At 32.6% G+C, this 26,021-nt stretch overlaps 2 protein-coding genes across 4 annotated transcripts in view; one reads left to right on the top strand and one right to left on the bottom strand.

Annotated features, from left to right (window-relative positions):
- Window positions 1-1,820: 1,820 nt before the first annotated feature.
- LOC140435113 (sulfiredoxin-1-like) lies at window positions 1,821-25,127 on the bottom strand. 3 transcript variants are annotated; one of them, XM_072523825.1, is made up of 3 exons: window positions 24,780-25,042; window positions 2,330-2,361; window positions 1,821-2,256 (listed from the first exon to the last, which is right to left on the bottom strand). In XM_072523825.1, exon 3 carries the CDS (start codon window positions 2,250-2,252, stop codon window positions 1,920-1,922), a length of 333 nt encoding a protein of 110 aa, XP_072379926.1. In that variant the 5' UTR covers window positions 2,253-2,256; window positions 2,330-2,361; window positions 24,780-25,042; the 3' UTR covers window positions 1,821-1,919. The 3 variants fall into 3 exon arrangements, with proteins under 3 accessions (XP_072379926.1, XP_072379925.1, XP_072379924.1); XM_072523824.1 differs by lacking the exon at window positions 24,780-25,042 and adding an exon at window positions 2,546-2,702; XM_072523823.1 differs by lacking the exons at window positions 1,821-2,256; window positions 2,330-2,361 and adding exons at window positions 19,020-19,732; window positions 20,669-20,776 and having other exon boundaries at window positions 24,780-25,127.
- Window positions 5,555-26,021, top strand: part of Haspin (haspin) — a 68,807-nt gene continuing 48,340 nt past the window's right edge. Inside the window, exons 1-2 of the mRNA XM_072523821.1 lie at window positions 5,555-9,674; window positions 13,905-14,051. Of these exons, the coding sequence (XP_072379922.1) occupies window positions 5,639-9,674; window positions 13,905-14,051 (4,183 nt within the window). The 5' untranslated portion in view covers window positions 5,555-5,638. The remainder of the gene's footprint in view (window positions 9,675-13,904; window positions 14,052-26,021) is intronic.

Raw genomic sequence — 26,021 nt, 5'->3', positions numbered from 1 at the left:
TCTCTTGTAGTTTCCCCATTAGTGAGGATCGTGATTTTTTCTAATATTCCTAACAATTTTTCTCCATTAGTCTCTATCTTCAGCTGCTTTGAGAGCTTCGCAGAATGAGTTTCCAGCTAAATTCTTAATTTGGTCGGACCATCTAGTTGGTGATCGTCCTTTTGATCTTCTCCCCGGAACGTTTCCAGAAACAATTAATCTCTCCAAACTCTCGACACCTCTGCGAACCACCTGACCGAAAAATTTCAGGCAGACATATTGTGGAGAGCCTTCTTTTAATGTCGAGTTGGTTTAGAATGGAAACGTTTGTCCTATGAGCTGTGCAAGGTATGCGCAGCATTCTTCTCCAGCACCACACCTTAAAGGCATCAATTTTTTGGCGCTCGCGTCCAAGTCTCTGCCCCATATAGAAATATTGTGATTACAAGGGCATTCACCAGTCTCATCTTGATATTTTGAGAGATAGATCTGTCTTTCCAAACTTTAGTTATTCGACTCATCGCATTTTTTGCCATACCAATATGTCTCCGAACTTCTACTTCACAGTTACCATCGTTAGTTATACTAAACCTGAGATAGACAAAACTGTCCACTATCTGGTATTACTGTAACATGTTAGTTAGTTGAATAGTGTGGAATCTATCGACCACCATTATTTTTGTCTTGGCTTTATCAGCAAATCTTCAACTGGAGATTTTCCAACCAGCCCATCCATCTAAAGCCATCCTCATGACATGTTCAACAAAAATGTTGATTAAGTCAGGTGACAACACACGTTCTTGGTCTTGAATTGGTTTGAGAACTTCTGATCTAGTCATACTGTTGCTATATTGGACTGGTACAGATTTTTAATAAGTATCACCAGGTGTATTGGTGTGGCCATTTCTATTAAAATGGACCACAGATTTATCCAGCTTACACAATCAAATGGCTTTTGATAGTCAATGAAGCATATAATCATAGGTACTTGAAATTCTATAGACTTTTCAATGAGTTGTATCAGGTTCAGGATTTTTTCTGTGAACCTTTACCCTTTACAAACCCCGCTTGTTCCTGAGGTACTTGGTAATGTAGATAGGTTTTTAATATATTTTTGATGATGTGCAACAAGATTTTACTAGCATGTGTTATTAGTGACAGTGTGCAGTAGTTTTCACATCTGGTAGTAGTTCCTTTGTTGTGTAGTGGGATATAAATTGAGGTAGGTACACCAATCAGATGGCCATTTTCCTGAATTCCAAACAGCACCACAGATAGAATGGATATGTCCTTCGTTACCTATAAGTAGTAACTGTAGTATACATAATGTATAATATAATGAAGGAAGAAGCTGAAATATCTAAAAAAACTGAAGAACATTAATGTAGATGAAGTAGTAAAATATGTAGAAATGTAGTTTTGGAATAAAAGTAGTTTGAACTGAAATTAAAAGCATTTATATGCTTAAATCTGATCAAAGTACTTGTTAACACCAAGACTTAAGGCAGAAGATTAAATGAATAGAAGATGTAGAGACAGATGCAAAGACAATAAGCTATTTTAAGATTTATATAATTTATATGTATATCCAGTTATATACATCAACAAATTATCCAGTCAAAACAGCAAATTAAAAAAAAATATGACAGAAAAAGCTTAAATATGTAAATAATTGAAGCAAATGGGACATAGATGATGCAGTAAAACATGTAGTTGAGTTTAGAATAGGAGTTTTATTACAATTAGAGGAATTTATTTGTTTAAAACGGATCTAACAGTTCAAAAACAGGTATAGGTACAATTTTTATGTTTTATAGGAAAATAAGCAAAGAGAACTTGTTTTAACATTTTTATTCATTAAAAATATAGATAGACTATAACAATATGCACAAACAATAGTAAGTGCTCTCACAATAGATTAATAAGTATCACAATAGATTTTACTTTAGATCAGGTGTACTAGACCCTAAATAATACCTTAAATTATCAATATTTGATTTTATAAGTTTAACTCTTATCATATCCATATTAAGTCTTTTATGTGCTGCATATCTATGACAACCACCAAAACTATAATAGTAATTACCCCCTTCACGTCCAGTAATCCACAAAACATCAATAGGAGGTACTTTGTAAACTTGCTCTGGATCTGAAAGAGCTTCCATCAAAGATTTTACTTTCTTGTTGTCTAATTCAGGTGGAATTGGTCTTATAATCGCAGAAAGAGGCATTTCGTAAATTTCCTGAATATTTCCTGCATGTATGCTAGTCATTCTTCTAGACAATGTAAAAAACATGTTAATACTTTGCAACATATTAACTACTTAATTATTAAAAGAAACTTGCTTACCCGATGATTCTTGCAACCACTACTTTCAAAAACTAAAACAATAATGAACCAAATAAACAGTAGAAGGTATTCGTGAGAATTGTTTTCAAATCATAATGAAGTTTCAAGGATATCTATATTTGATGAGTAATTATTCTCCTTTAATCAAATTGATGGAAAATGGAAGGTGTTTTGGATATATAGATAAATTAAACTTTAAATAAAGAAAGTACTTACATTGCTGTTATCATTCAATAAAATCTTTTTACAATTGGATTACAATGATATTTAATATTTTATTATATAGAATGTTTGAAAAAATTTTAATTAGTGCCATGATAAATTAAATTTTGACGCATGCGAAGTGACAGTGGTAAAAACCGTAAAAACAGTAAAATGAGATTGAATTCGTGAATTACCACTACCACATATTTTTAAGGCGTAGGTATGGAATATACAATGGCTTGAAATCATTTTAATATACTTTTATTTACATTTGATTATTCACTTTTGTGTATACAAAGTTATATATTATGTATATACAATTAGTATAATATTTATTAATTAATTATAATATGCAATTTAATGATTCGATTTCGATGGATCCCACTAATTTCGATTGTTCACGTGTTCACAGGTTTTATAATCGATTGTCGATGTTCATCGATGCTCCCCAACATTTTTTTTTTCAACTTATACCAGTAGCGTGCGAAATTTTTTTAAGGGTAATGATTAAAAATAATGTATTTTGAAAATTAGTTTATTAACTTAGGGACAGTTGTATTCATCGTGTTTAAATTTATTGAAAATACCTAAATTTTAAATAAATTAATAGTAATATTGATCTGCAATTATTTATGATTGACCTGATTTACTTAGATTAAGAGTTAGAAGAATTATGTGAACTTAGACTATCGAAATAGGGGGTATTATGAAAGTTTACAATTTGTCGGATATAATCTCATTTTTGCAATAGCATTTATAAGTGCTGTTTCAGCTTCTGTTAATAGTTCAAACCATGATACTATGAATAACAAGATAGGATCTTCCCGTAGCACAAAATCGGTCGTGTTCGCGCATGCCGTCATTGGAGACCAGAATTTGAATTCTTGTTAAAGTTAAATGGGATTTTTATACATTCTGTGATGAAATTATTCGATTAGCAAAATAATAATATTAAAAAAAGGTTTAATAATTACAATAATCGTACACAAAAGGATATCTCCAAACTATTTATTAAAGATTATTTATTGACACATACAAAAAACTGACATTACGAACGTGCAGGTCTCCAATTACGTCACGACTTATGCGCAATATCTTATCTTCTTAATCATAGTATCATGGTTCAAACGAATCAGACATGTTATGTCACCATCGAATGATAGATGAAAAAATCTATAGATGTTGTCGTAGAAATCAGGTTTTTAACCGGGCCTTCTGTTAGTGAAACACTTTACTGTTTAAGATATCCAACTAAATATAGATATGATCATGATAAACATGATTCTCATTTGTCATTATTGACTATACAAATCTCATCATGAAATTTTTTAACTTTCCCGCCATATACGACGTAACTATTGCAATCATTAGACCGATGCATGTATGTACCATATTGGTAGTAGAAGCAAAGAATATAGACGCTTAATTGCACTTTGACCTTTGATTTCTGACATCATGCCATGCTCCCTTCCACCGCTCCGGTCATGCCGACGCGGCCCGGCCAGACCATTTCTGTAGTTGTGGTATTAACCGTAAGCTGGATTTATAGTTTGACGGACTGTAGACGTAGACGCACTGCAGACGTAACAAACGGACTGTAAATATTATTTCAATTTATAAATCGACGGAGTGGAATTTTTTCGCATGAGTAGAAACAGTGGCTAGAGTTGGTGACCATGATACTATAATATTCTTTTATTATTTATTACTATTATTTTATAAATTCTTAACGTTCATTGTAACAAATAATCAACAAAATCAAAATTCGATTATGTTGATAAACAACTTTACAAAATGGTGGGCGGGCCAGACAGTTCACTTTGGTTGACAGCACAAAATTCTTCCTTTTGATTGGCCAGACGCAAGTAACGCACTGTAAAAGATGAAAGTTGGCCAACTCTTCCGTTGCAGTGCGTTTCACTTACGTTCCGTCATGCGTTTACGTTCATTTAAAAATAAGAGAGTACATAAAATTTTATGTTGATCTTTTTCTAGTGCGTCTACGTTTACAGTGCGTCAAACTATAAATCCAGCTTAGTCGTCACCGCCAGTAATTAGCCATTTTAATCCGAATTAATTTATAAATTATTAACATAAACCGAGCATGCCGGCCGCGCGTACTGACGACAAGATCAGCAGCAGTTCGATCTGTCTCTCTCCCATCAAAACGACAGGCTGCTATACCGTGTGCTATACCATTCAATACTGTTCATGATTACTTCTCAAAGAAGACCGTATAGAATCCAATACATAAATGTATTCATACAGTCAGAAAGCATATTTGTGTACAAATATTTTATTGTTTGCTATGTAACCACACCCAGTCCCTGATTTAGTCCCCTAACCAATCAAATCGTGCACATATTTGAATAAGGAACTGTCGTTCGGTGAGCGAACAATATGTTTATGTCTATCCTCGTAGTTGTCCATGACTGGCGTGGTAATTTTAATTAGGAAAAAAATATTTGTATGATTTTGTTAAACAATTGCAATTTTTAATTAAATATTTAACATTTAAAGAATGGTAATTATTTGGAAAAATTTATTTATGACTGTTTTTTAAACAATTAAAATATGCCAAAATATTCTAAAAAATAACAAAAATTGTTGTTGAAATGAAAAACACTGCTGAAGATTTTTAATACCAACAAAGAAACTGGACTTTAAACTTTAAAACCGGTTGCAGATTTTCATGTAGTGAGATGTTCTATTCTTTTTTCCATTTGCAAAAATTGTTTCAATACTAGAATGTAAAATGAATACTTTTTTAGAAATTAATCATAAATTATCTACTTAGTATGCAACTATACATACAGTGGTGTATTCTGAATTTATAATAATGTATTTTTGTAAAATTTCTTTTACAAATGTCAATATTTTTAATTCTGTGTTATTATGAAGCGAAAAAAATAAAACAAATTAATTATTAAGCAAATAATTAAAAATTGCCCCTATCATTTAATTATGATTCAAGTGAGTTTTTGAATTTTTTTTTCAGGGTTTAGTGTGGTGGTACTAGCGACTGTCATGTAAGTTATAAACAAATCTTGTTTACTATTACTGGAAAATTTTAATTTTAAACTTTTGATTGAAAATTTTGTGAGAATGGCACCTGCAAAGAAAGTTAGAACGTACGTAAATTCAAATACTAGTTTAGTTAATAACTCTATAGATGCTTTTAATGTTTTATTTGCAAAAAATATGACAAAACGGTTATTAGGAAGAAAGAAACAAAAATTCAAAATTCAAGAATTGCCCACAAGAAGAAACTGCGAATCCTTATTAAAAGATGATTCTTTACAAATAAGTACCGAAGATACATTTGACAAATTATTAAAAACTAAAAAGAGTCCACCAAAATCACCTACCATACATGATTCCTTAAAGTCAAATTCTGGTAATGAAAACAAGATTTTTCTATCATCACCAAAGACTAGACGACAAAAAGCCAATTTGTGTTTGACTAATGATTCTAACAGTCAACAATCTCAGTTAAGCCATCTACATCAACCTTCAACAGAAAGGATTGAAGAAAGTCTGGAAATTGAGACCATTAAGAATAAACCCAATACTTCATTGAGTTACATAACAATACCAAAAAATATAAGTTTGATGGAAAATAGTAGTAATCATTTTGCAAGAAATCTGCAACAAAAACTTGTACATTGTAGTACTCCCATAGCTCCTTCTAAGGCCCAAATTGAAAATTACACAATATCTCCAATAAAAGTTAATTCTTTACTAAAGAAATCGTTTCAGCAAATTGACAGCTGGAACAATGAATTTCCTGCACCTACTAGTATAAATACACCTCTGAGAAGATTCGTTATTGATAAGAACAATTCTAAATATGCACCACCTTCAAAGGTCTTGAAAGAATATTCTCCAAAAATAAATAATTCAAAAGATTTTAATTCACCTGGTAGAAGAACAAGTTTTATAACACTGAGACATAGAAAAGTTATAAAATCTTTCAGAAAAAGACATAAAAATATATCCAGAAAAAATAAAGCTTTAACAAGCTTTGAATCTTTTGCTAAATCCGAAATTCAACATATATCTTTTCCCAACCAGGAGAGTTTGATTTCTCAGCTATCAACTGTGAATTTTGTCACTAAAAGAAAAAACACAACATTCAACACAACAACACATAAAAAACATTCATCACTTTTTGATTATGGTTCCCATGAAGAATCAGATAACAAAAACCAAGAAAAAAATAAAGAGTTGTATATAAAATTGCCCAATATATCAATTAGAGATGTGCCTAATTCAGTAACAAATTTTGAAAAGTTTTATTCACATAATTTAAGTTCCCAACTTATGGATAATACAGAAGATTTATCTGAAGTTCAAACTACTAATAAATTAAACAAGCTTTCTGTTAGTCTATCAAGGAAAAGCTTAAATTCTGAAGATTTTGAAGAATTTTTTGCTAATAATATAAATTATCAAACAAATTCAAAAACTAGATCAAAAGAGAACTTACAACATTTAAACATATCAAAAAATAAAGTTGAATATGCAGGTAATGACAACATCATTACCAATTATGATGTAATACAAAATGCTGGCTGTGATAAGGAGTGTCAAATTAAAAATGCAGTAGAGAAAAAACATTTAAGAACTGCTATAGCAAAACTACAAAAAAGAAAGTTACAAGAGGATACATTTGATGATTTTCTTCAGAAAAATATGAAAGTTATAGAAAATACTGAGTGTTCTTCTAATTATGCTGAAGATGATTCATCAGAAATGTCTTTTAAATATACATATAACAAATCTGATATTTCTTATAAAAGCTCCTATGTTTTAAGATCAAATATGTCGAATGAAACAAGAAAATGTGAGACACAAGATAGTTCAGAAGAGTTCTTTAGAGTATTAAATTTAACACCCAGCAAAATTGCTATTAAGAAAAAGATGTGTAACGATTTAAGAATTAATTTGACAAATTTACCCTTACTAGAATCCAAAGAAGATGAATTTGAATCTTTCTTTGTACATAATTTGGACCTGACTCATCAAGAAGAATATGTTAGCAAAGAAAGTCAAAAAGAATTACCCCAAATGCCCAATCAATTAAAGGTTGTTTTAAAAAACAACTTTGGACAGAATTGTTTAGAAAACAAAGCTCTTGAGTGTAATCAGACAGTAGATTTAAGAATAAATTTGAGAAATTTACCACTTCTAGAATCTAAAGAAGAGGAATTTGAAACATTCTTTTCTAGAAATTTGGGCCTTAATCATCAATACCAATCTGTTTCCAAAGAAGATCAACAAGAATTCCCTGTAATACAAAAAGAATTGAAGGTTGTTTTAAAAAATATCTCTAGACAAAATGCTCCAAAAGATGCAGTTCTTGATTTTAACCAGACAGAAAATTTAAGAATTAATGTGGCAAATTCACCAGTGCTGGAATCTAAAGAAGAGGAATTTGAATCATTCTATGCTAGCAATTTGGACCTTAATCATCAAGAACAAATTCTCAAAGATGATCAAAACACATTACCTCTAAATCAAAAACAATTAAAGGTTATTTTAACAAATATTTTTGAAAAAAATTATCAAGATAAATTTCTAGATATGAATAATACAAATGTTAACAAATACACAGAAGAAGACAACAGAATATTGTCACCAAATGGTAATGCTCATAGCTATGAAGAATGTGAACAAATTTCTTCTAAACATCTCTTTTCAAACAAAAAACTTGTAGTCAAACTTATAGCAAATGATTACAGCCATCTGATGCCAATTTGCAATGAAAGATTAGTCACAGACAAAAAAAGTTTGGATATTGTTGAAACTAATCATACAACTGAAGTTTACTCTGAATTACAAGTTGATAAAATATTTATGAATATATCTAATAGAGAACACTTTGAAACCTTTTATACTAACAATTATGGTGATAAAACCAATCTCACAGAAAAACAAATTTGTTGTGTAAGTAATACTTCTTATGGTTCTGACATAATAGAAAGTTCCATAATAGAAACTTTTGTTAAAGATAGTAAAAGAGCTAAAAAGCAGTATACAAGAGAAATCAGTTCAAGAAAAAGGTCATCCAAGTACAATATTACTGATAAAATTAGCCGTTCTTCAAGAAAATCTTCATTTGTGCATATAACTGCTGAGGATGATTTAATAGATGTCGATGGAAATGCTATGTGTGAAACAATTGTACAAGCAGATAAAACAATTCAACCTAATAGAATTAAAAAATCAAGATCAGGTAATAGTTCACAAAATGATAGAAGAATTATAGTGCATATAACAGCTGAAGATTCATTGAATTCTCTCACTAATAACGGAGAAGAAGAAATTATATTAAATAATGAAAGTAGAAACCCTATATGTCCTAAGAAGAGTATTAATAACATTTTAGATGCTTCTGAACATGGAATTAACATACCCGATAGTAGTACAACTGAAACTAGTTCGTATAAAAGTAGCAGAAGCAAATATAAAACACACAAGAGTAAAGAGAATATTAATTTAAACATTTCTGAAGAGTCAGCAACTAAAGAAGGATTATCAGATGTTAAAAAGAAGAGCAGTAAGTCAAAAACTCAAAGAATACACGAAGATGAAGAAAAATCATCCAATTTAAAAGTTCAGGCTTCAGTACAAAATAAAATTTCTGATGATGCTCAAATAAAGCAAAGTGTTGCTGTAAGAAATAACAATATTGTTTCTGAATATATGAAAGAAAAGGAAATTGAGGGTTCAAGGAACCTGGAGTCTGATGCTTATATTTTAAGTACCAAAAATAGATCTTCTAGTAAACACAGGAAGTCTAAGAGAGAAAATGAAAATGAGTCTGTAAAACTAGATGCCTCAAGATCCAAAAGTAATACTTTAGTAAGTGAAAATCAATCTGAGATTAATAAAGCAAACACAAATAGAAGTACAACAAATGTTCCTCAAGAAAAAAGTGAAAGTTTGTCTGTGAGCTCAGATCTTGTAAATAGTTCATATGTAGATTCAAATTACTTCAAGGCGCCAAAAAGTTATAAATCACCCAAATCTGTAGTACTGAAAGCCGGAAAAAGTTGGAGGAGATCTTTGTCCTTATATAAAAGAAGTACATTATTCTCAAGACCTGCCAAAGATGACCAATCATCTTCATTTACTAGTAAGTTATTTTTAATTCATTACCCACTTTAGCCATAATTGATTGAATGAGTTATTTTTTAATATCCACATTCCATTAAAATTCCAGAATGCCAATGTTCAGCATATCAGTTGAAGTAATCTAAATTTGCCATTCCTTTTTTTCTTTATTCTTTAAGGTTTTTTATAAACTCATGTGATAGTTAAATATATTCTACTAATTCTAAACATACATCTCATATTCAGTTGCTTTTCCTTTATGTCCTCCTATGTCCACTTTATTCACCCAATATTGGGCATAAACTTCCTCCAATTTCTTTATTGTTTTTTTGCTGTATTCATCTACTTCAAGCCTGGAAATTTTATTTAGTTATCAGTCCATCGATCCTCTTTCTGAAAGCCATTCTTTGCGGAAGCCAGCCTGCTCTACTGGTTGGTAATTATCCATTGTTGTAAGTCAACTGGTTGTTAATAATTCTTTTATTATGTAATAATAATAACAGTTTGTACACTTGACTGAGCAGCGATAGAGGTCTGTGATTCTTTAGATCACATTTTTGTGCAGAGTTAAAAGCTCCGCAATTATATGGTCATGTCCTGAAGCGTTATTATTTTTTAGCTATTTTAAAACTCTTTCTATTTCAAATCTATCTATATTTGGTAGTACTTCCAACGTTTTTTATTTTTTTTTGTAGTGATCCAACGTTTTTTATTTTTTTTTTGTCTTTTTGTTGATTCATTAGGCTGGCTTGGCGAGCTCTACAAGGTTGTAGATGTGTTTAACCATCTTTGTTATTTTATATTTGTCTCTTTCTTGTTATTGGTGTCTTTAATTTGATCATTTTCTGAACACCCAGTATTGGACTAGAGACATTTTAAGCCTGTTTTTTCTATGAATTGCTCTATTAAGTTTTAGTTCCATTTTTTGATATCACATTTTAATTCTTTTCTAATTGCCATTATTTTCCGCTAGTAGTTGTCTTCTTTCCTTCGTTATTTGCTTAGTTTCGTTGCTTATTTTGTCTTCCTTAGTTCTTGTTTTTTTTGCGACCTGTAGTTCGGCTTAGAGAAAGTTTTTATTTACGTTTTTGTTAACTTCGTCAATTTGGTCCTGATTATATGGAGGATTTGATTCGAACTTACCCGCTAAAATCTTTCGGAACTCTTCTCCATTTGTTTTTACTTTGAAGGCATCTATCTGTGTTGTTTTTTTAAGATTTTAGGTTCTTTGTTCTCGTCTATAGCTTCTTTAAGGTCTTCGTAAAAGCATCTATTTCATCATTAGTTGCTTTTCCAGTTGGAGCATTAACTTGCACTAAATTCTGGTTTGCGAATTTAGTTTTAAGATCAAGTAAGTATGTAACCCTATCTGAGATGGTATTAATTATTTGATTTGTGATTTCCTCTTCTTATTGATTAAGAAACTTAGTCCACGGTATGTAAAGTCTTCCTTGCCTTTATAGTAGAGTTTACTGATTGAATTTAAATCCATATACCCATCTTCCCTCCTGTCAACTTCTGATAGCCCCATTATGTTGGTCCCAATAAAACTAACTCTTGAAAAAGTTGAATGTAGAGTATGAATTTAGGGGGAACTGTCTGAACCTTTTAAAACAAATAACGGGCTGCACCAGGGACACCCTTTCTACTTTATACTGTTTATGTACCTGGAAAAAGTAATGCGTAAGTCACATATCACAACTATTGGTTTAATATATAATAAATCAGTGCAAATTGTTGCCTATGCTGATGATATCAATATTGTTGGGAGAACGGAAAACGCTGTACGAGAGGCGTATGTATCATTTGAAGAATCAGCTACAAAAATGGATTTAATAATAAGCAACAACAAAACTAAGTACATATAAGAAAATAAGAATGCAACAACAAATCCTACGACCACTTGTTATAGAAAACAACGTCATCGAAGCAGTGAACGAATTTGTACACCTGGGAGCGCTCCTTAACACTGAAAATAATACTACCACAGAATTTGCACGACTAACAGATGCTATTTTGGGCTCAATCTACTCCTTAAATCCACAATTATATCGAGAAATACAAAAATAAAACTCTACAAAACAATAATACGCCCAGTCCTAACATATGTTTCGAAAGAAAAGTACTAAGGCGAATCTATGGAGCAGTGAATGACAATGGAGTGTGGAGAAGACGATACAACTTCGAACTTTATAGAATATACCAGAAACCAGATATCGTAAAACTTATTAAGATACGACGTCTGAGGTGCATAGGGATTGTAATGCGGATGGAACAAAATGATCCAGCTAGAAAAACGCTCCTCATAGACCCATTGGCCAGAGAAGAAGAGGAAGACCCAGAACAAGTTTTCGTGATAACATCGATGAAGACATGAGAAATATGGGAATACGTGCTTGGCGGAGGAAGACGATGGATAGGGACGACTGGAGAGAAATTCTTGAGGAGGCGTCCCTGCTGATGATGATGAGTCCCATTATGTCCCAGTTTTGTTGAGTTGTTTATTTGTTCTTCTGAATAATTGGGGCAGACATACCGTTGCTTCGGTGTGAGATTGATAAAATTGCTACCTACTCGGGCTATCTTCCTTATCTGTGTTAAAATCGACATTTTTGTTTTCTAGAGATCCGACCACGCTGGTCAGACGGGTCGGTAGGATAGAAGAATGTCTAATGTTGACTGTTCCAATCGAGGTTAAGCGGTGCGGGCCACTCAGTTCAATCAACATTCCTCAGAAAGATGCGTTGGCATCACTGACTCTTAAACGAATTACGTTTCCTTAATGTCAGTTGTTACAGTTATTCCGCTGATACTCGGTCGTCAGAACCTCGTTTATGATAATAGGGTTCGCCAACGTGAAGGTGGGGTTGTCGTTTGAGTAGGATAAGCTTTTGAGACCCATTAGAACCCCCATATCGCTTGAGCATCGTATTTCATTATTTATTTATATTTACATATAATTTTTATTTCGTTTTCATTATTATCAGCAATTGGAGCGTAGGACTAGGACTGTATTATGTTGATATCAACTGAGCAGGCCTTAAATTGTAAAAAGAGAATTTGGGAATAAAATTAATCACAGACCGGTTGAGGTTTCCCCTTAGTGTTCCCCACCGCAGTATTAGCATTGCACCAATGTTTTTGTTAGTATAATATGTTAAAAGGACGCGTTCTAAGTACCAAGGAACAAATGGTATCGTCCACATGCAAGCGCGCGTTTAGAACTAACGTCGTCAAAACGTGGCGCTCGTAGAATATACTTTAAACTCCGCGTTTGTAGCGCGTTTCTAGTTACTAGGAAAGGTATGTAATCGTACACACGTTCACAATCAAGGGCGCGCTTTTGCCCTGTTGACGTCGCTGTACCGTGTTGAAAAGTGATCTGTCTACAATGGAAGTTGAAAATTTTAATACGGAATTATTCATCGATTAATTGCAAAAGAGAAGATGACGAATGGGACATGGAATATGATGAATACAAGAGCGGAGTTTTATCTACTGCACTATTACACAACGTAGACTTAATGGTTTTCTTCCAATTATATTTTAAATTTTCAAATAGGTTAAAAGAAAAAAGAATAGGACTTACAATCAATTTATTCTACCACCAACGACCGGTTTCGCATACTATAATTTGCTATGCATCTTCATGTCTTAAGGTACAACTATTTAACAAATAGAAGGAAAGTTCTTGAGGGGAAAAGATATTAACAACTAAAACCTATCTTTATTTTATTTTTTCGTCGTCCCCTTGAAGAAAGTGAAACAGTCTCTTTATAATTTTCACTCATGATTAAATATTTAAGACACAATAACTACTCACAAATGCCACAACATTTCCTCTTAAAAGATAGGTTTAAAGAAACTTGATTATATAAAAAGTTAATATAAATAAATACCTTAAACGAGTTTTTCTTCGGGTGAAATCCCATCCATTACTGTATTTTCACATGGTGATAAGCATTGTTTTACTCATTCATATACTCATTCGGAAATAGTTAAAAAACTTTTGAGGGTGTTTTCTCAATTTGGAGTACAGAGTCACAAAAGAACCCATGGTTAATCTATCATTAATTAAAGGGTGGACCCATCATCTTCTTTGTCGTCTTTGCCTTGCTATGAATCTACGGTGTAACAACCAAATACATGCTAACTCCTCTAACTCCGGCGATTTAAATTTTTTTATTTTTACTGTATTGTTTTAGGTTACGTTTTTCATCCTCTAATAGCTATATTTTGTTTTTTTGTTTAGGAAAAACAGTCACCCCTGGCAAATCTTCACGGGTAACAAGTTCAAAGCCTTCAAGGCGTTTATCAGTAAGGTTTGTTGCTGTGAAACCATTACCGATTTTACAAGTAGAAACTAATACAGTTTTGGAAGATTATGCAATAAATGCAAGTAAGTTTAGTCTTTAAGTTTTACAGTATCATATTGTACTATATTTTGCTTAGTTTAGCGTTTCGCCCTCTTAAAGCAGACCGCGCATTAACATGGCACCGACGCGGGCCAGAATGGGAAAGAACGGACATTTTTAAAAGCATTTTGCCAGCTTATCATGTTAATCTGCTAACTTTATTTACTATAACTTTACAGAGGATACAAACAATTAGTTTAAAAATATGCGATTTCGATATCAAATTTTAATTGCAATAATATTGTAACCTTTTTCCTGAATGGATAGTCCAGGTGGAATCTGTAGAAAAGCAGACACCTTGTATCGTTTTGTCCCCATATTTTCTCGAGACTCTCGATATTAACTTGAGAGATACTGCTCCTACAAAAAAAATTATACAAGGTAAAAGTTTCATTTTTTAAATTTTACATAATAGTCCATTCGTCAGAGATTTGACCCCTAAAAATCATACGAACAAGCTGAATTTTGTCGGGAATATCAATTTTGAGATACCAAAAAAGATGCAAAAAAGTTTACCACTTTTATCCTCTTACTTACACCCCTAAACTCCCCTCGTAGGGGGGGGGGTGGTAAAAACGAAAAAACATTGATTTACCAAAAATCTGTAGCTGAGATAATTTTAAACAAAAAAAATTTATTTGCACTTTTTGTGTAGAATGAACCATTCTCTCAGAAATAACGCTAGACGCGACGGGCACATTTGAATGTCAGTTACACGCGCGAAATCAATATTTAATAAAATTTGTATCAACTCGACGGTAAAATTCGATATCTTTTGACCAGAATGTCCTACCGACAAAAGTGAAAATTCGTTTTAAAGGTGAAGAGTGCAGTTTTTGTTTACAATTGATTTATTTTGCCGCAAATGAAGTCAGTTTCTATAAATCTGTTCAATAAATAATCGTTGCGTGATTTTTACCATTTTTTACGATTCTCGTGAGATCAATAAAACTTATCACTTTCATTGACTGGTCGTAGTGAAATTTCCATTGCTAAAGACTAATTTTCAAAATATAAAACATGAAATTTCGATTTTAAGTTTTGGCAACAAATATGAGGCATTTGAAATATGACTCCCACCCCCACTCGCCAACCCGTCTGCCAGCGTGGTGGGTTATTTATCGGCTAAGGGAATAAACCCCGACAGAAAATTCTGGTCCTCCTAGCAAGGGGGTTTAGCAATGGGCCAGCAACTCATTCTTGGAAAAAATGGTAATGCTAAAAATACCGAAACCAAGCCTCGGGATATGGATGGAACTAAAGGACAACGACTATGGCGAAGAAAACGGACACTGATTTGTGGTACATGGAATACACAAGGAATTAGAAATAAAATCGAAGATGTTATCGAAGAAGTGAAAAAACACAAAATGGACTTCGCTGTACTCCCAGAAACAAAGAAAAAAGGACAAAAAACCCAAAATCTTGATAGATATATACATATACACACGGGAGTTGCCAAAAGAGGAGTAGCAATACTTATATTGAAGAAATACAAAAAGAATATATCGAACTGGCAAGCAATAAACGAAAGAATCATAAAGATCAACCTCAACCTGAAAGGATCAAAAATAACAATAATAGGCACATACGGTCCGAATGATGATGCACGCCTAGAAGAAAAAACAAAATACTATGAAGTCCTAGATGAAACTATTTCTCAAATAGATCAAACAAGGGAAACTATTATACTAGGTGACCTCAATGCTAGAACTGGTAGAAGAATAAACGAAAAAACAATAGGACCATATGGAGAAAACACTACAAACGACAATGGCAATAACTTAATAAATAGAAATGTGTAGACACAACTCACTAAGGATCATGAATTGGTATTTCAAACAAAAGGAAATACATGGACTTAGCCTATAAGAAACTTAAGATCAGTAATTGATTACCTAATAATGAAACAAAAATCTTTAATAAAAGTGCATGACGTAAGAGTGTTTCGAGGAGCCGAATGTGGAAGTGACCACCATCTAGTAAAAGCCGAAATGATACTACCTCTAAGCGGAAATGGTAAACACCAACAAAATAAAAATCTAAATGAAAATCACTCAGTATAAGTTGAACAACTGCAGTACAATCTAACAAGTTTAGATAACGATAGTACTAGATAATTATATAAAAAAAGATTGGAGCAACAACTACCACAGGAATTCAAACATAAAACAACAGAAGATTTACATAGAATACTCAAGCGGCCAAAGAAGCATTAGGTATAAGAGTAAACAAACTCAGAAAGACAAATAATTGGTGGAATAAGGAACTACAGGAAATTAAAGAACAAAAGCAAAAATTATATCACAGATGGCTGAGAACAAAGGATCAAGAACACAAAAGAGAATATAGAGAAATGGCAAATAAATTTAAATCCACGATAATAGAGACAAAAAATCAAAGCTGGGAGAGAAAATGTCAGGAATTAGATACGTACATTGGCGGCCGCAAATCAAGAGAATCCTGGAGGTTTATAAAAAAACATTAGATTCAACAAAACAGAACAAATAGCCATACACTCCATAGAGCCCGAAAAATGGGAAAAACAATATAAAACACTGTTTGGAAAAGTGTCAAGACTGATTTAAATATTTTATTTTTATTATTCAGAATATGACCTTATTTAGTTTTAAATTTTTTATTTTAATCATAATATATTAGCTTATTATAATATGGCTTTAGTTCCACATCTTTTAAATTCTCGAACTCAAATTGGCTGATTACTTATTGTCAAGTTCTGAGAATTCACTTGTCTGAAAAACAACATGGTTTTGGAAAACATTTCTCAACCCAAACACTTCCAGAGTCCTTAAGGAAACGTACCCGTCCTTTGTGTAGAAAGTTTAAAATGTCATTTTAAACTTAATTTACTGCTATTCACGGAGAACCAGAAGTTCTGTTCTGTTTTCTAAAAACAGAAGAAGAAGAACCAACCTAGTGGATTTGCGTACATACGTGCCTTTTTTCGTATGATCGACCACTCTGCAACAAATTCTCGTCGGGAACGCAAGCAAACCAGCATCGAGTGTGCATCCCGTTTTACCCTTACACTCCGAGCGGGGCCCAACCACGGACAAAAGGTAAGTGAATCTCATATAGAATTGACAATAAGTTATTAAACTGCCAATTATTATTTGAATTACAACATTTTATTTTACATATCCATTTACAAATATTTGCTATTTTCGCTACTTTTATTTACAGTCAAAGTATTGCATTTTTTTCACCATTATTATTCTAATATCACTTAACCAGCGACGTCTTAAGTTTTATACAAAACAAACACAATATAATGATTATAACAAGTCATTATAGTATTACAATTACAATTTGATATCAAAAGTTTGTTTTTTAAACTAGTTTTTCCTAGCTCTCGTAAAGTTACACTAAATTGAAATAGCTGTAATTACAGTCCGACGTCCGAACACTACCGCGTGTCGGAATAACCCGGAATGGATCGGAACGAAACGGAATTGCTTCGATTACCAACATCGAATTTTTCCCCGATTCCTCAAACTCCTCCTGGAATGGTTTTGCTTATTCCCCTGTTAAATAGAGTCAAGTAGTAAGTAGTATATTGACTAAAATCAAAAATTAAAAGAAAATACAAATAAAACGCAACAAAACTTAATGCAGGTAAACGGAAAAAACTTAAAAAACTAACGAATTGCGTGATTTCGCAGAAAGGCCGCCGAACATGTACTTTTGTGTACGATAAGTGCTAAAGGTGTGATTCTACTTTTGGTAAAAAATTATTCATATTATACAAATAAATAGGCTATTGATTATGTTCAAAAAATAGGGCTAAAAGGAGCTACAACGTTAAAGGGGTTTTATTATTTCATATAGTCAATGGATCCTCAAATATAAAAAAACCGCGGAGTGCTACCATTTAAAATGGTGCGTTTTTGAGAAAGAGTGCGTTTAAATGAATTCTATGCAGTTTTCGTACATATACATTAACAGAAAAGTTGTTCAAAATTCAATTTCTTATCGAAATGCCACCTTCTAAAGTCAAAAATTTTTTTTTTTTGACAAAAATATATTCAAAAATTAAAGCAAAAAACAGGAACACACACGATTTTGTTTTTCGCCCCATAAATTTTTTCTACGGGGTTATAGGTATAGGTATTGCTGTACAAAAAAAAACTTTTATCCTTCCTCTTTAAAATGACGCTTAGTAAAAGTATTTAGAATTTACAGTATCCCGTATCCCAGATACCATTTTTCAAAGTTCGCCACTCACACCATTTTTTGGCCATTTTCCCTATTTTTTCGCAAATATTGTTCTATAATTTTTTCTACGCAATTTTAGGGATATGCAGTACATTTAATGAAAAGACAAATCAATTACCTTTAAAATGGTTTATAGTAGAAGGTTCTAGGGCTAATGTTACCAAGATATGGTTCGTCAAATTGCGATACTTGCAACGATTTGTATGTATATACCTAAATGTAGAAGGAAAGAATACTCCAGTTGCAGTCGTCAGAGACGTAAATGCCACTGGCCACTGAACATCTAGAGCTATATCTCACTAGGACACCATGGTTGCGCAACCAGTGGCGACACCATGGTTACCGCAGTAACCAAACCGAGCAACCAATTAGGCACCCAAAACCAAGAGACAGAGACACTTGATTCATTTGCAATAAGGACGTTGAAGAGATAGCACTGCACTTATATGTGCGACGAAGAATGCTGAAAAAAAAAAAAAGAAAACGAGGAAGTTTTGGGTGCTAATCGTTTTATAAGTGAAGTATTTTTAACCTTGTACGATGATTTGCGAAAATATCCAACCAAATTTTTTACCTATGAGCGTATGTCAACCGCGTCATTCGACAAATTACTAAGTTTGCACAAGAATTATTTATCCCAAGAAGACACTATTCTACGAAAATCCGTAACACCAGAAGAAAAATTATTCGTCACTTTAAGCTGAGTATCTTGTAATTTTAGAAAAAAATAACTATAAATACGAATATTTCTTTCTTATCTTATTAAAAAATCAGTATTTCTTTGAACATAGATAGATTAAAGTTTTTAAAACAGATCCATGTACTGATAATGATCAGAAATGCTACCGTCTGTGGCTGAAAATATTGGTTGGAGAGATTGAAGGTTTATGTAACTTTGCGTAGAAGTAGTAGCAGTGGACCGCTGAGTAAGCATACTGTGTATTTGGTTTGTAGCTATTGAATGTTTTATCTTCTACAGCTTCTTGCAATACAGACATTAGTCTAAATTTTTTACATATTTTTCTCTCACGGGGTACTACATCTAGTAGAGTACTTAGCAAGGACAATGAAAATAATCGGTCTTCGTCGTTTTCATTATTATCGCGTCGTTCTCTGGTCTCAATTGACTTATTTAACGCTGTGATGAATGGATCGTCGTCGCCAGTTGCTGCATCTCTATTTCTCTTTTTTGCTGTTTGTTTTTGAGAGCGATCTGCTATTGGATCTTCCCCGTTGTTTCCTACAGTACCATCCATTTCATCTCGTGTGTCTCTCACTGCGACCTCTCTTTGCAAGAACTGCAACTTCTTGAAGTAAATGTATTCACTCTTTTGTTCAGCCCCGGATCCAGATTTTATGGATTTCTGCCTCTTGATCTCTCGAGCGTAACATGACCGTATACCTTTCCATCTCTTCTGGAGTTGCAATCCTAAAATCAAATTTATTAATTTTTTCACATAACTACGAAGGGGCTGTTCATTTATTGAACTGCATTACTATTTTCGATTTGGGTATACAATAATTACAACATTTGTGAGAGAAGTATGTGCAGCGATATGCAAAAATTTAGCAACATGCTTAGCATTGCCTACTAATGAAGAATAATGGAAAGAATTAGCATCAGGATTCGAAATACCCTCCAACTTTCCTCATTGTATTGGCGCAATTTATGGAAAGCATATAAGAGTAATTAAATTGTATTGTAATTACAAAAATTAGTTTTTTCTTGTGTTGCTTGCTATATGTGATGCAAATTACAACTTTATGTCGATATCGGTGCATACTGGAAAAGCAGCGACTCATCCGTGTTTAAGGACACTTCATTTTATAATGAACTCGTAAATCAATCGTTAAAAATCCCTAAATCTAATAAACTATCCATTTCCATATGTGTTTGTAGGTGATGAGGCATTTGGACTAGATACACATATCATGCGACCGTGTGGAGGAAATAATCTCAGTCACACTAAAAAAATATTTAATTATAGGTTATCGAGAGCTCGACGATACATAGAATGTACCTTTGGTATTTTATCCAGTAAGTGGAGGGTATTTCATAGGCCGTTGAATATGCACATAGATCTTGCAAAAGCATTGTTAAGACTTTTTGTCAGTTGCATAACTTCGTACGTATTCGCGATGGATATTCATATGATGAAACCCTAGAAATTACAGGCTTCGAAGATGGCATGGAACTAAACAAGAATTTGAATCGGGAGGACGAACAGCACAATCAACTCGCGATGAATTTGCAAACTATTTTGTTACCGAAAATGTACTTTCTTGGCAGAATAGAAGTATTCATTAATGTACATAAATGAATTAATTACCTATGTTTATCTAATAAAAATTAGTGAAAACTTACCCAACTCTCTCTTTTCTCCAGAAGCCATTTTTTCTCCACCAAATAGATTAGTTACTTTCAACATTTCTTTTTTAGATCTCGGTTAGAGTAATCATTTGATGAAGTATCCTAAAGTGAAGATCTGCACTCAATTTCTGTGATAAATCTCTCAGTATCAAAACTCATGATATTATGATAAAAACACAATTTCGCAACTAAAACGTTCTTGCACTAGCGCTGACTAACAACAACTGGTGTGCCAGTGAGTGATGCGTTGTATAATAATTATGTACATAAATATTACATTACTGATGGCGCAACCAGAGCGGAGGAAACACCAGTGTAATACACGAACGCTACGCGGCTAATGACTCCACCTTACTGATGGAGGAACCAAACCGACACCAAGTGAGATATGCTCCTAATGATTACATGTGTTCTGAGTGGTTTTGCCACTGGTTGCGCTACCGTGGTGTCCTAGTGGGATATAGCTCTAAAAATCATACGAACAATCTGAATTTTGTTGAGAATGTCAATTTTGACACCCAAAACATATGCAAAAAGTTTGCCACTCCTACTCCCAGGCTTTCCCTTAAAACTGCCCCTCGAAGGAAGGAAACGGAAAACGTTGATTTACCAAGAATATGTATACCGTAGAAAAAAATGTTTTAAACAAGAAATGTAGCGGAGATAACGTTGAACAAAAATGTGTATTAGCTGCAGAATGAAGTCCTGCACTGGGTGTGAAAAAGCAGGGTGTCCTAGCAACAAAAATTAAAATGGCTTTTAAAGATGTAGCGTATAGCTTTCATACTCAATTTTTTCATTTTGTCGTAAAATAGAAAAAATCGTTAAAAGTAGAAAACTTTGAAGAACCGTATCTTGCTTAAAATTAGGCTAGAGTCTTCTGCGGTAGACCATGTTTAAGGTAATTATTTTTTATTTCGATCTAATGTACTATTGTATATATATCTAAAACTATGCAGAAAAGAGTTATAGTTGCGAAAAAAATAAGGAACATGGCCCAAAAATGGTGTGAGTGGCCAAATTTGAAAAATCGTATCTCGGATGCTGTGAATCCTAAAGACTTCTACCAAATGTCCTTTTAAAGAGAAAGGATAACAGTTTTTTTCTATAGAGCAATGCCTATAACTATAACCGTTATCTAGCATTGTAGTTCCTTTCTAAAGAACATAATCAATAGTCTAAAAAGCTGCTGCGGAATTCCTTCGAATTTTCATTCCGTTTCGTTCCTCTTCATTCTGATTAATTCCGCTTCACTACAATGTACAGCCTCTTTTATATGATAATCATGATGCGCACACTCAAATTCAATGCCATGTAATTCAATGTTACGGTCACCAACAATTTTGAACCACATATGTCACATTTTAAAAATTTGACAGATAGAAGGCAATATGAAGATTTTGAACGAATATTTTTTTGAAAACGATGGCGGTTGTAAATATAAAATTATGGATTATTATTTTCATAGTTACGATATCAGTTTATTGATATCATTGGTCTACGATATCATTATAGATTATATTATTGGCAGTAGGAATGCCAATTTGAAGCCTATCACAAGTATATTTTACTTTATAATAAATATTATCAAATATAGATGGTCCGACCCTTAATTCTTTCAAAGCAAGCGCTAAGTTTGAAACTTCTTCTATAGCTTAATAAATGTTTATGTTTAGCGATTTAAGTAATTTGCTAATTTTGACAACCATTTGCGGAATTGGATGCATTATTTCCAAACACATAATAAAACCAAAGGATTTTATTTGTGTAGTATTTCTTTACCGTTAGCTCTAGCAGAGGCATCAGTTGCGTCATCAACTGCCTCTTCAATGGCTTTGATAATTGCTTCAAGCTGATTTTTGACTAGAGCAACTGCCTTAGCACGACAAGCCCAACGTGTTTCAGATAAAGATGTCAAAGTTTTCAATTTATTATATCAACTAACACAATTTTTCTCTAATAAACCCAATACTAACAGCTTACTGACTATTTAGTGCAGTTTCCATCAGATTGGTGACACCCAATGGCACTAATGTCCCAATACAATACTTGGTTTGTCAATCTCACTCTCAATTAATGTTATAGATGCTCACTCAATTTGTTATTATTAATTGTCCTTTATTGTGTTTCAGTTGTTTATTGCTTGTTGTTACTTAGCTAACAAAGACGTTACTTACGTTACTTGCTTTGACCTCGATTTTGTAGCAAATAGCCATGCTTTCAGGTGAAAATTCTGGGATGGTTATTTTACCCTTACGATGATATCAAATTCTGATTGTTCTATGTGTTTGTGTATTATACGTTTGCGTATTATATTGTATTGTGTACAATATTGTAGACCATGTGTCCTAGACTTTCGATTAATCCTTTAATGTGGGTATCTTCTTGTTGCTGACTACATCTTTTAGTATTGGCAACCAGAGTCTGGTGCATTCTGTTGATGGATTTGCTCAAACGTCAATCGTAGTTAAAAATGTAATTATCGTTACAATCAACTGCGTCTTAATCCCATACAAATATAATATTTACAATAGACATACCAAAAGAAAACAGTTTCAGAACTTTTTTGATAAAAAAAATTAAATTTGTAATAAATAAATTATTATTTCTGACATCTCAAGTTAGTTGGCAAACTCTCGTTTGTACGTGCGGGTGTAAGAATTTTATTTCGAGTAGGGACATATGGTTTTCGGTTAGTTATCCAATTACTGCGATTAGTTAGGCAAGTATGTACATACTCTAAACGTTCACTGAAGATTAACTAACTAGGCAGTGGCGGCTGGTGTGGTAAAATTTTGGGTAGGCCAAGCCAGCAAATTACATATAGCTATGTGTAATCAGTGACGGATCCAGAGGGAGGGGTCACGGGGTCATGACACCCCCTAACTAATTTTTTAATGATTTCTCTGTTCATTTTAACTTCTACGTTGTATCTAATTTTTGCGATTTTTGATTTTTCATCTAAATCGCGAACAGAAAACGGCCTCTTCTGTACATCCTTAAAGGACAGGAAATTACTTAAATTTTCCTTGCAACTGGAATATTTTTTTAAGGAGGCAGACATATTTTTTAAATCAAAGTATTCTTCACAATTCTATACACATTTCTTATTAGAACATAACAAACACGGCCAACAATATAGTCTGTTTCGTAATACTTCCAGACAACCATTTGTAGACCTCATACCAAGAGCAATTAAAAATACGCACGTTTTTCCATCTTTTTGGTCAATACACAATGTTGGAGTAGGGCTTTTATTCATAATAATTTTTTTTCTATCACTTTCAGTTCTTCTAGATAATGGCGATTCCAATAGTGAAACAACAATGTCCAAACGCTCACTATCAACATTACTATTACTGCAACCTGGTAAAGCGTCATAAAAACTCATTTTTATGTATCAGTTATAAAACAATCTCACATATATTATAAGTTGCATACAATCAGGCGATATAGAAATCACGCAAATGTGATTTTGTTTTCTTCGAATTTTACGATTTTTTTTAAATTTATTTGGGCAACCGTGCACTTGTTTGCAATTGTGTTGTTTGTTTAAAAATATGTTACAATTATAGATTATGTTACATATTTTTTTATCATAATTCAAAAGAAAATTTATATTATAATTCGATAATTACGTTACAAGTGACAACGATGGTCGTCGTAGGCCCGATCGTCTGGTGCCTAAACAGCAAGCATAAACACGACAATATAAATCGTTGGCCGGCAAGCTGCTTAACTTCAAACGCTTTTTGTACGGGGATCTTATGTGAGCTGGGTCGGCCAGTTCCGATCGGGCCTATTGATGATATTTAAAATGCCTGAATAAGATTCGATGCTTTCTGTGGTAATATAATAACATAGTTGTTTTAACGGACGCTAATGTATTGAGTGATTTAGTACATTTAAAAGTTATTTACATGCATTAACATAATTTTTGAATATATGTTTTTCAATTTTAAAGCTCTTAAAATTATTGGGTAGGCCCGGCCTATCCTGCCTACCCCCAAAAGCCGCCACTGTAACTAGGCCGAAAACGCTCTGAACTTTATCATAATCCTTTTGGATTTTTAATGTATTTTTTTTAATTAAATATTATACTTACCCTTTCTAGTTTTTAACACAGAATCTCTTAGCATTCGTTAATATGTTTAACATTCCTTATTTCTTCTTAATATTAGTTCTTTGAAAATATTTGTGTATCTATAAATTTCCGCTATTTATCTCTCATTTTCACATTGAACTCTCCTGGCCAATATTTCTTTGTTTGTGTTTTTACAAACAACACCAATGTATTTTTCTCTTAGGGCGATATTTAATTTGGTTGTCTGTAAAAACACAAACAACCAAATTAAATATTGTCCTAAGAGAAAAATACATTTTTGAAAAACTTAACTGTTTAACTTTGTAGAATGATTGGCTCGTGTGTTTAAAAAACAAACTACCATCGAACCGATTCTTTAACCTCTTTTATCACAACACTATATTCAACAACACTGATAGGACTCTGTTTACATTGGGTCGTCTCAAGGTAATGTCAGATTTTAATTTCATAGTTTCTTGATAAAGATTAAGAAATGTTATTTGAATTGTGTTGTAATAAGGATTCCCCTGTCGAATTCTGAGAGTAATCTGATCTGAAAGCGTAGTACGAGATTTGAACTTGATTGAAAGGTTATCTATTAAGTAACATAACTTTAAATTATACATTTCAACAATAAATACATATGGAACAGAATCCATGTGCCTAATAAATATGAAGATCTTTTAAATAAGTTTGTTAATAAATTATTTGGAACCCAAAAAAAAACTAAACGGAAGAAAGTATAAAGTGTTCTGATCAGAAGAGAGCAGAGGTAATGAAAGGAGAGAAGAGTAAATCAATTTAACCCTTAACTACAGACATACCATTATTAGTACATAACAACAGAGACCCGGTATTTTTTACCGGTCATTATAAAATTGAGTCAAAATATAAAGTTAATAAAAAAACACAAAAAAAATACATTATGTATTTTTCTGTAGTGTCTAGATATGGGAGAACTGGTGAAATGAGTTATTTTAGTAATAAAATACAAGATTTGTAAAAAATAATCTAATAAGCGATAATTTTGGTAACATTTTTGGTCCATTGAAACAAACAGCCATAATTGCCTTGAAAAAAAATTTAGATTTTTTTTAAACAAATAAACCTAATATATAATCATAAAGGAAACATAAAATAGTATTAACGAAAATCTATACATTCATGTGAAAAAAACTGCAAGAGATCAAGTTGTCAAAAAAATTAAGTGGCACATTCCTTGCAAACTCTTGCCGTGCATTGTAAACATATCGGAATCTTGCA

Source organism: Diabrotica undecimpunctata, chromosome 2 (genome assembly GCF_040954645.1).
Source record: "Diabrotica undecimpunctata isolate CICGRU chromosome 2, icDiaUnde3, whole genome shotgun sequence".
In the NCBI taxonomy this organism is placed as follows: Eukaryota; Metazoa; Arthropoda; class Insecta; order Coleoptera; family Chrysomelidae; genus Diabrotica; species Diabrotica undecimpunctata.
Note: the sequence above shows the minus strand (reverse complement) of the source record. Positions and strands in the feature narration are given on the sequence as shown.

What these genes read in the sequence shown, in the direction of transcription:
- LOC140435113 (XM_072523823.1), bottom strand. Translation starts at nt 20,732, where the DNA reads ATGTTGAAAGTAACTAATCTATTTGGTGGAGAAAAAATGGCTTCTGGA. An exon ending in TGGAGAAAAGAGAGAGTTGG is followed by an intron (nt 19,733 to 20,668) that starts GTAAGTTTTCAC and finishes ATTTGATTTTAG; the next exon opens with GATTGCAACTCCAGAAGAGA.